At 54.1% G+C, this 10,337-nt stretch overlaps 1 protein-coding gene across 1 annotated transcript; it reads left to right on the top strand.

Moving 5' to 3' along the window:
• Nucleotides 1-27: 27 nt before the first annotated feature.
• On the top strand, nucleotides 28-8,557 carry CIST1 (colon, intestine and stomach enriched 1). Its single transcript, XM_008971040.5, has 4 exons — nucleotides 28-1,794; nucleotides 4,551-4,958; nucleotides 6,541-6,701; nucleotides 6,836-8,557. The coding sequence occupies exons 1-4, from the start codon at nucleotides 1,449-1,451 to the stop codon at nucleotides 6,881-6,883; spliced, it is 963 nt and encodes a 320-aa protein (XP_008969288.2). The 5' UTR covers nucleotides 28-1,448; the 3' UTR covers nucleotides 6,884-8,557.
• The last annotated feature ends 1,780 nt before the right edge of the window (nucleotides 8,558-10,337 follow it).

Genomic DNA, 10,337 nt, shown 5'->3' with positions numbered 1-10,337 from the left:
TTCCAACCATGCAGTATGCATCTGGGGTCTGTGGCCAGCATGGGGACCTCAAATCTTTCCTGGAGGTCAGGCACTGCCAATGTGGTCTCAGCTGTGCCTCTGCCATATCCACGTACGGGTAGTGGGGTGGTGTCCAGCCCGTCCCAGATGGAAACTGTCCCCAGTGCACTCTAGAAATGTGCCTGGGACCCGGCCCAGAGCACTCACCTCAAGTCCCTCACCCCTAAAAAATCCTACAGGATGGCTGGGTGTGGTGGCTCATGCCTGTAATCCCAGCACTTTGGGAAACCAAGATGAGTGGGTCACCTGAGGTCAGGAGTTAGAGCTATCAGCCTGGCCAACATGGTAAAACCCCATCTATACTAAAAAAAATACAACAACAAAAAAAGGCCAGGCACGGTGGCTCACGCCTGTAATCCCAGCACTTTGGGAGGCCGAGGTGGGCGGATCACCTGAGGTCAGAAGTTCGAGATCAGCCTGACCAACATGGAGGAACCCCATCTCTACTAAAAATACAAAATTAGCCGGCCATGGTGGCACATGCCTGTAATCCCAGCTACTCAGGAAGCTGAGGCAGGAGAATCGCTTGGACCCGGGAGGTGGAGGTTGTGGTGAGCCAAGATTGTGCCATTGCATTCCAGCCTGGGCAACAAGAGCTAAACTCAGTCTCAAAAAAAAAAAAAATAAATTAGCCGGGCATGGTGGTACACGCCTGTAATCGCAGCTACTTGGGAGGCTGAGGCGGGAGGTTGCTTGAATCCCAGAGTTTGAGAATGCAGTGAGCTGTGATTGTGCCACTGTGCTTCAGCCTGGGCGAGAGTGAGACCCTGTCTCTTAAAAAAAAAAAAAAAAAAAAAGGGCTGGGCACGGTGGCTCATGCCTGTAATCCTAGCAGTTTGGGAGGCCGAGGCGGGTGGATCAGTTGAGGTCAGGAGTTCGAGACCAGCCTGGCCAACATGGTGAAACCCTGTCTCTACTAAAAAATACAAAAATTAGCCAGGCCTGGTAGCGGGCGCCAGCTACTCGGGAGGCTGAGGCAGGAGAATTACTTGAACCCGGGAGGCAGAGGTTGCAGTGAGCCGAGATTGCATCACTGCGCTCCAGTCTGGGTGACAGAGCAAGACTCCGTCTCGAAAAAAAAAAAAAAGAGAATAAAAGAAAGAAAAAGAAATCCATAATAGAAATGCTAGAAGGTTAGAAGGTTTTAGTCATGTCCCCAAAAGGCCCCAGTCTGGGTGAGACAGAGGACAGAGGAGGACGAGGACAGAGAACAAGGACATCCCCAGCCCTGTGGGTTCAGGGATAGGAGGGAGGTGGGAGAAATTGGTGCTCCCAGAGGGGACAACCTGGCTGGACGAGGGGCAGAGGGAGTGACAGCAGGGGTTTGGGCAGCTGTGGAACCAGGAGCAGGGGGAAAAAGGACGGCAGGAGCAGGGTGTCTTTAGTGGATGACTGGCTTTGAGAGCTTCTGGGTCGTCGTGTTTAGAAGGGGTGGAGTCCAGGTGAAGAGGGCGAGAACCGCACCCGGGGGAACAGGAGCGCCCCAGGGAGGTCCCACACCCTGCAGCCCCACCTGCGCCTCGCCCCTGCACAGCCCCACGCTCCACCAGCAGGGAGCGCACACCCAGGTGCAAGGAGCTGGCACCTGGGCACACACCTGGCCACACACCTGTGCAGAGCCGGTGGCAGGCCCTCCCGGCACAGGAATGGCGTGCCCCCAGCTGCCGCCACTTCTGCTTTTGGTGCTGATGGTGTCGCTGAAAGCTGATGGGAATTACAATACTTCCCCTACAGGTAAGAGCTGGTAAAAACGAGGCTCAGCTTCCAGAAAGCGGAAGGGTGGGGGTGGGGGACGCACAGCCCAGTCACACACCTGGCTTCTGGACCCCTCCCTCAGGCCACGCTGGTCTGCCAGCCCTCCGAGGAAGGCTGGCTTCTCTCCCAGAAGCAAACGGAGCAGCTGTGAGGACAGATGAGGCACCGCTGCTCCCAAGCCCTGGGGCTGTGGGTCCTGCAACTCCAGTGAGCCCTGAACCTGCTGGAGGCCGCAGATGGCCTCACACCTACTTTTGGGCTCCTTTTCAAATCTGTTCCTTTTAGCCAGTCCCCAAAGGGAGAATGGTGAAGACCTCAGGGCCATGGGGGTTCCAGGGAACAGGGACTCACTTCCTGGTCATCAAACATCTGTGGTTCCCATGAGAAGTTCTTCTGGGTGTCTGACTTAATTCCCTCTTGCTCTCCTATAAGACAGTGCCTAGGGTGGAGGGGAGGAGCCTTGAGCTTCTTGCATTCCCTTTTTCTGCCCTTTACCTGCCACTATGTTGTCACTCTCTCTGACCGGTGTCCTACCCCACAGACCTGTAATAGCAGAGCAGAGGCCACCATGGCTGCTGAAATGCTCATTGCAGGGAGGGGTTTCATTCAGAAGGCACCACTTTTATCCCCATTTCATAGCTCAGGAAACTGAGGCTCAGTCCAGCTTGTCCCAGACCCAGATTAGAACTGGCTGACTTGGCTCATGTGAGCCTCCCAGTCTAGGAGTCTCTGGGGAGAGCAAACACCCAGCACAGTGCCTAGAAACATCTTTCTTTTTACCTTCTGGTCAACCCTTCAGCAGCTCACCAGTGCCTACTCAGTGCCAGGCACTCAGCAGGGCTTGTGTCCTCCAACTCTTCCTTTTTCAAGTCCACAGCTTTTCCTCAGTTCACTAAGCACTCAGCTCCCCAGAATTCTGACTTGGCTTGGGGTCCACTCTGGCCTCTGAATCATCTTCATTTCAGCAGAAACAGAGGACAAGGGTCCTTGAGGGGCGTTCTGCCCAGCTCCCTAGTCACCTCAGGCCAGACCCTCTGCTACTCTGAGCCTCAGTTTCTCATCTGTCAAATAGGGATGAAGCCCAGCCTGAGTTCCATGCCTCTTCTAGACTCAGCCGTCATCCCCACAGGGCCTGGGGGGCTACATAGAGATCTGGGGAGGGTGGCATGTGGACCCAGCCCCCTCTCAGGGCCAGTGTTGTGTGTTATTTCCGCATTTCTGCTGCCTAGGGTGAGTCAAGGAGGAAGCACAAAGTTTGGCCCAGAGCAGAGTGCATGGGTGGAGCAGAGAGTTGATGAATGAACTTGTAAGTGCCTAAGAGGCCCAGTCACCTGGAACTGGGTGGGAAGTCGTTGTGGGAGGTGGCTCATGAACTGCTTACCTGCCCCCAGCCTGGTCCCTGGACTCCATGCCTGGGATGGGATGTGAGCCAGGAAGTAGCTGGACCAACACGTAGAAGGGTGGGTTCCGGAGACATGTTCCCAGCGCCTGTGTCTTTGTGTCTTCCATTAAAGTTGAGGTTAGCCTAGGGCTACCTGGAGAAAATTAGGGCTGATCCTCTCTGAGCTCATAGGTGGATCTTTATAGTTGAGTGTCACTGTGCACCCACTGTGTTTCTATTCTATTGTGTGTGTGTGTTTTTTTTTTTTTTGAGACGGAGTCTCACTCTGTTGCCCAGGCTGGAGTTCAGTGGCATGATCATGGCTTACTGCAGCCTTGAACTCCTGGACTCAAGCGATCCTCCCACCTCAGCCTCCTGAGTAGCTGGGACTAGGCATGCACCACCATGCCTGGCTAATTTTTGTTTTATTTTTTTTGTAGAGACAAGGTCTCATTATGTCTCCCAGGCAGGAGTGCAGTGGCGCAATCATGGCGCACTACAGCCTTGAATTCCTGGGGTCAGGCAATCCTCCCGCCTCAGCCTCCCCAATAGCTGGGAGCACCCAGCTTGTGTACACCCACTATGAACCTGACTGATGAACTGTCAGAGGCACCAACTCCACATGAACTCCATTTTACAGAAAAGAAAACTGAGTCCCAGAAAATTTAAAGGAGCTGCCCAGCACTGCCTGGGATGCAGTCACTTCCCATATCCAAAGGGCTTCTAGAGCTCTCAGCCAAGAGAACTGGGAACGCTGATCTGCACTTGAACCCGGGCTATGGGACTTCAGACCAGGAGCATGAATTTGAGTGGGAGCTTCAGTTTCCCACTGAGAGCTCACATGGTGTCCTAAATCTTTCAGGTCTCCCTATGACCTGGACAAAAAAATAAATTAATTAAAAATGAAAAGGCTGGGCATGATGGCTTATGCCTGTAATCCCAGCACTTTGGGAGGCCAAGGCAGGTGGATCATCTGAGGTTAGAAGTTCGAGACAAATCTGGCCAGCACAGTGAAACTAAAAATGCAAAAATTAGCCAGGCGTGGTAATGCATGCCTGTAATCCCAGCTACTTGGGAGGCTGAGGCAGGAGAATTGCTTGTACCCAGGAGGTGGAGGTTGCAGTGAGCTGAGATGGCACCACTGCTCTCCAGCCTGGGTGACAGAGCGAGACGCCATCTCAAAAAAAGAAAAAAAAAGAGAGAGAGAAAGAGAGAGAGAGAGGGTCTCGCTATGTTGCCCAGGCTGGTCTCTAATTCCTGGGTTCAAGTGATGCTCTCACCTTGACCTCTCAAAGTGCTGGAATTACAGGCGTGAGCCACCGCGCCCAGTTTCCAATGATGTTTTTCTTTCCAGATACTGTGACCTCAGAGAACAGTACGGAGACATCACCTGTCAGCTCTCTGATTTCTTCTCCCTTCGCCCACAGCACCCATAGTTCAGGGGAACCCCCCAAATCCTACTCCAGCACCATGAGTTTGGAGACAGACTCCATAACCCACCTCAGCCCCTCAAGTTCAGGGGCAACCCCTACCATCCAGCCGAGCCCCAGCTCCACAGATTCAAGGATGATTCCCTCCTCCCCACAACCAGAGACAATCACGCACCCTAGTTCTGGCTCCCCCAGGGCAGAGCTCACCCCCTCTTCCCATTCCACCCTCCCCAGTTCCGAATCCCTGACCCCGCACTGGAGCCCCACTTCCCACAGCCCCGGAACGGAGCCCTTGACCTCCACTGACCAGACCTTGGAGCCCCCTGGCCCAGGTGAGTATTAAGAGATTGGGGTGTTTGTAGGGAGGTGGCGGGTGTAACAGGCTGCAGTTTTGGAACTGACCACCAGGGGGAGGTACAGCCCCGAGAATGCTCTAGGAAGGGCTTCTTGTCTCTGCTCCATTGTCTAAAGCCCTTCATGCTATGCGCATTTATTAAGTGCCTAGTGTATGTCACGGCTGGGCACGCAGCGATGGGCAAAGAGAGAAACTAATACTTGCTGTGGTGGGGAGACAGGTTATACATTATGTATTTGGGCCTGGGCAAAATAGCAGGACTTTGTCTCTACAAAAAAATCTAAAAATGGCGGGGCGCGGTGTCTCAAGCCTGTAATCCCAGCACTTTGGGAGGCCGGGGGCGGGGGCGGGGGGGGGGTGTATCACGAGGTCAAGAGTTCAAGACCAGCCTGGCCAAAATGGTGAAACCCCGTCTCTATTAAAACTACAAAAATTAGCCAGGCGTGGTGGCAGACGCCTGTAATCTCAGCAACTCGGGAGGCTGAGGCAGGAGAATCGCTTGAACCCAGGCGGCAGAGGTTGCAGTGAGCTGAGATCGTGTCACTGCACTCCAGCCTGGGTGGCAGAGTAAGACTCTGTCTCAAATAAATAAATAAATAAAATAAAAATGGCTGGGCGTGGTGGTTCACATCTGTAATCCCAGCACTTTGGGAGGCCAAGGTGGGAGGATCACCTGAGGTCAGGAGTTCAAGACCAGCCTGGCCAACATGGTGAAACCCCGTCTCTACTAAAAATACAAAAATTAGCCAGGCATGGTGGCGGGCGCCTGTAATCCGGGCTACTTGGGAGGCTGAGGCAGGAAAATAATTTGAACCCGGGAGGCGGAGGTTGGAGTGAGCCCACATTGAACCACTGCACTCCAGCCTGGGAGACAGAGCAAGACTCCATCTCAGGGGGGAAAAAAAAGACTCTATCTCAAAAATAAATAAAGTAATTGATTAAATAAAATTTAAAAATTAGGCTGGGCTCAGTGGCCCACGCCTGTAATCCCAGCACTTTGGGAGGCCGAGGCGGGTGGATCACCTGAGCCAATGAGTTCAAGACCAGCCTGGGCAACATGGTGAAACCCCATCTCTACTAAATATATACACAAATTAGCTGGCTGTGGTGGCACACACGTGTAGTCTCAGCTACTGGGGAGGCTGAGGTAAGAGGATCACTAGATCCTTGGAGATGGAGGTCACAGTAAGCTGAGATAATGTCACTGCACTCCAGCCTGTGTGACAGAGCAAGACCCTGTCTCAAAAAAAAAAAAAAAATTGTCCAGGCATGGTGGTGCATGCCTGTAATCCTAGCTACTTGGGAGGCTGAGGTGGGAGGATCACTTGAGCCCAGGAGATAGAGGCTGCAGTGAGCTGTGATTGCACTACTGCACTCCAGCCTGGGTGACAGAGTGAGACCCTGTCTCTAAAATAAATGATTAAAAAGTGGCAGCCTCAACTGGAGAGGGAAGAGAGGTCAGCTTCTTGAGAACAGATTTAAAAGGCTCTGGGCCCTGGTGGGTGTCTTAGGCTTGTGGGAAATAGGACCCAGTGCTGACTCTGAGCTCCTTTCCCCAGCTCCAGGTGACACTGGGCCCCGTGAGTTACACAGGAACCCGAGCGTGGTGGTGGTCGTGTGTTTGCTGGTGTCTCTTTTGCTCATCGGGTCTGTGGTCATGGCTGTGAGATTCTGTCACCGGAATGAGTCCAAGTTTGAGAACCTGGACGAGGTGTCCATGGTAAGGTAGGGCTGGGCTGGGGGCTCAGCCCTGGGGCCAAGGCATGGTTGGGGGAGCTGCCATCCCAAGCAGGGCCAGCCTGGGCTGCAGAGCCTTTTGGTGTCTGAATGCCTCCCTGTGTGTTCCTTCCTCAGGGATCCATGAATGACAGATTGTCCTTTGCCCACCACCTCCAGGAGTGAGCCCTGAGGAGCCAACAGAGATGGGGGCATGGATGGGGCTGGGGTTCCTGGGGAGGAGCAGAACCTGAGGAAATAAAGCCCCTACCATTCATCCAAGGCCTCATGTGAAAACACGAGTTATGGACTCATGTGAAAACATTAACTGAGCACCTACTATGTGCTGGGCTCTGTGCTGGGGTCACAGTGGGGACCATGTCTTTACTTTCAGGGGATCCACAGACTCAAGGCAGGGACAGATAAGAATCAGGAGCTCACTTGGCTGGGTGCGGTGGTTCACACCTGTAATCCCAGCACTTTGGGAGGCCAAGGCGGGCAGATCTCCTGAGCTTAGGAGTTTGAGACCAGCCTGGCTAACATGGAGAAACTCTGTCTGTACTAAAAATACAAAAATTAGCTGAGCGTGGTGGCAGGTGCCTGTAATCCCAGCTACTCAGGAGGCTGAGGCAGAGAATCTCTTGAACCAGGGAGGTGGAGGTTGCAGTGAGCTGAGATCGCCCCATTGTACTCCAGCCTGGGCAACAGAGCAAGACTCCATCTCAAAAAAAAAAAAAAAAAAAATAGGGCCAGGCCTAGTGGCTTACACCTGTAATCCCAGCACTTTGGAAGGCAAAGGTGGGTGGATCATTTGAGGTCAGGAGTTCAAGACCAGCCTGGTCAACATGGTGAAACCCCATCTTTACTAAAAATACAAAAATTAGCCAGGCGTGGTGGTGTGTGCCTGTAATCCCAGCTATTAGGGAGGCTGAGGCAGGAGAATTGGTTGAGCCTGGGAGTCAGAGGTTGCGGTAAGCTGAGATTGCACCACTGCACTCTAGTCTGGGTGACAGAGTGAGACCCTGTCTCAAAACAAACAAACAAAACTGGGGGTGCCGGGCATGGTGGCTTACCACTGTAATCTCAGCACTTTGAGAAGCTGAGGTGGGTGAATTGCTTGAGCTTGGTAGTTTGAGACCAAATTGGGCAAAATGGCAAAACCCCATCTCTCTCTCTTTTTTTCTTTTTTGAGATAGTCTCCCTCTGTCACCTAGGCTGGAGTGCAGTAGTGCAGTCTTGGCTCACTGCAGCCTCTGACTCCTGGGTTCAAGCCATTCTTTTTTTTTTTTTTTTTAATAAGATGGAGTTTCGCTCCTGTTGCCCACACTGGAGTGCAGTGACACGATCTCAGCTCACTGCAACCTCTGCCTCCTGGGTTCAAACGATTCTCCTGCTTCAGCCTCCCAAGTAGCTGGGATTACAGGCACCTGCCACCACACTCAGCTACTTTTTTGTATTTTTAGTAGAGATGGGGCTTCACCATGTTGGCCAGCATGGTCTCGATCTCCTGATCTCGTGATCCACCCGCCTCCGCCTCCCAAAGTGCTGGGATTACAGGCGTGAGCCACCGCGCCCAGCCAATGACCAGAGAGGGTCTTTGATCTGCCTGGGGCGGCACAGCACAGCAGGCAACTTTCCTGGAGCCCCCAAGCTCCTTAGGCCACACCCCATGGGCTCTGCTTGGAAGCAGATATCCTAGACCCTGAGTTGATAAAATCCCCCCGTTCCCAGAGCCGCTGGTCCCCTACCACCATCTTCCTTCGTGCCCTCTCTCTCACTCTATCATATGCAAACACATGAACAATTAATCTTAACACCTCTCACCCAGCCTCCTCACTCCTACGCCTCCCTTCCCTCCTTCCCCCCTCCTTCCTCTGCCCTCCCCGCCCCTCCCCCTCCATGCCTGGCCACCCTCTTGGCCACTCTCTCGTCCCCTCAGGCCCTCTTGGACACTCTGCCCTCCACCCACTGGGAGCCTCACCCAAGGAAAGTGTGTGGATTATGTCCTGGCCTGGTGCCCAGACAGTTAAGGGGCTCCGCTGAGTGGGTGTTGAGGGAGCCCTGGGCCTCCCTCTTGGTCAGGTCATTTTCTCCCCTCCTTCCCTCACTAGCCAGGAGGTCATGGGACCCAGGCAGGACTCCGCAGTGGTGGTAAGTGCCAGACATGCCTGGGCCTCCTGGAGCAAGCTTATTCTTGAGCTTGGGGGCATCTCAGGAGAGGGGCTGGGGTGTCGTAATCCCCCTGAAACCATCAGAGCCACTCTGGGAGCTGAATGGGTCTCCCATGTGTCTGGGGCCAGGAGACCTTGTTTCGCCAGTCCTGATGCCCCCACCCAGGCTGCTGAACCTGGACAGGTGTGGGGAGGGGCTTTGGGCACCTGGCTGCTGTCCCTGGATGGGGACCGCTGCAAGGTCCGGGCGGGTGTCTCACACTGGTGCCTGTGGTGTGGTCCATGCCACCTTGATTTAGTGTCCTTGGGGTTCAAGGGAGGGTGCAGAGAGTGTGGGAGTGAGTTTCCGTCTAGGGGGTGTCCCACAGGGCCGTACCTGGGCTCCCAGTGGTCTGGAGGTCTCAGAGCCATTTCTGCAGGGCCACAGGTGCCAGCAGCATGAGGCACAGCAGGACAACACTCTCCTTCCTGCTGAGTGAAGTGAGTAGGGGGTGGGGGTGGCCCAGGCCATGGTGGGGAGATCCCAGAGACCCCCTACTGAGAAATACCCAGAGCTGGCCAGGCGCGGTGGCTCACGCCTGCAATCCTAGCACTTTGGGAGGGCGAAGCAGGCGGATCACTTGAGGTCAGGAGTTCAAGACCAACCTGGCCAACATGGAGAAACCCCGTCTCTACTAGACACACAAAAAACTTAGCTGGGCATGGTGGCTCATGCCTGTAGTCCAGCTACTTGGAGGCTGAGGCAGGAGAATTGCTTGAACCTGGGAGGCGGAGGTTGCAGTGAGTCGAGATCACGCCACTGCACTCCAGCCTGGGAGACAGAGTGAGACTCTGTCCCCACCACCAAAAAAAAAGGAAACACTTAGAGCTGCTTGGGGACCAGCTCACAGGGGCCCACTGAGGCCCAGAGAGGCCACCAGGGAATTGGGGACCTGATCCAACTGTCCAGCCCAGGGCTGTGGCCACTGCTTTTGGGAGCAGGAGATCCCTTGTGCCTGGACACAAGGTTTTGACTCACCCAAGAAAAGGGGACCTGGCTGCCACCAGGCCTGAGCAATGGGTCATGAGGTCACAACTTCGGATCACAGCCAGTGCCCCCATTCTGGGAAACTGAGCCAAGAGGAAAACCCTGCGGGGGCTGGATTCAAATCCCAGGCCCATCACCTGAGTGGCTGGTAACCTCTCTAGGACTCAGTGGTTTCTGTTGTTGTGTTGTTTTGTTTTTTAGACAGGGTCTCACTCTGTCGCCCAGGCTGGAGTGCAGTGATGTGATTTTTGCTCTCTGCCATCTCTGCTTCCCGGGTTTAAGTGATTCTCCTCCCTCAGCTTCCCGAGCAGCTGGAGTTACAGGCACAAGCCTTGACGCCCGGCTGATTTTTGTATTTTTAGTAGAGACGGGTTTCTCCATGTTGGCCAGGCTGGTCTTGAACCCCTGATCTTAAGTGACCCGCCTGCCTCAGCCTCCCAAA

The sequence above is a fragment of the Pan paniscus genome, chromosome 20 (assembly GCF_029289425.2).
Source record: "Pan paniscus chromosome 20, NHGRI_mPanPan1-v2.0_pri, whole genome shotgun sequence".
Classification (NCBI taxonomy): Eukaryota; Metazoa; Chordata; class Mammalia; order Primates; family Hominidae; genus Pan; species Pan paniscus.
Note: the sequence above shows the minus strand (reverse complement) of the source record. Positions and strands in the feature narration are given on the sequence as shown.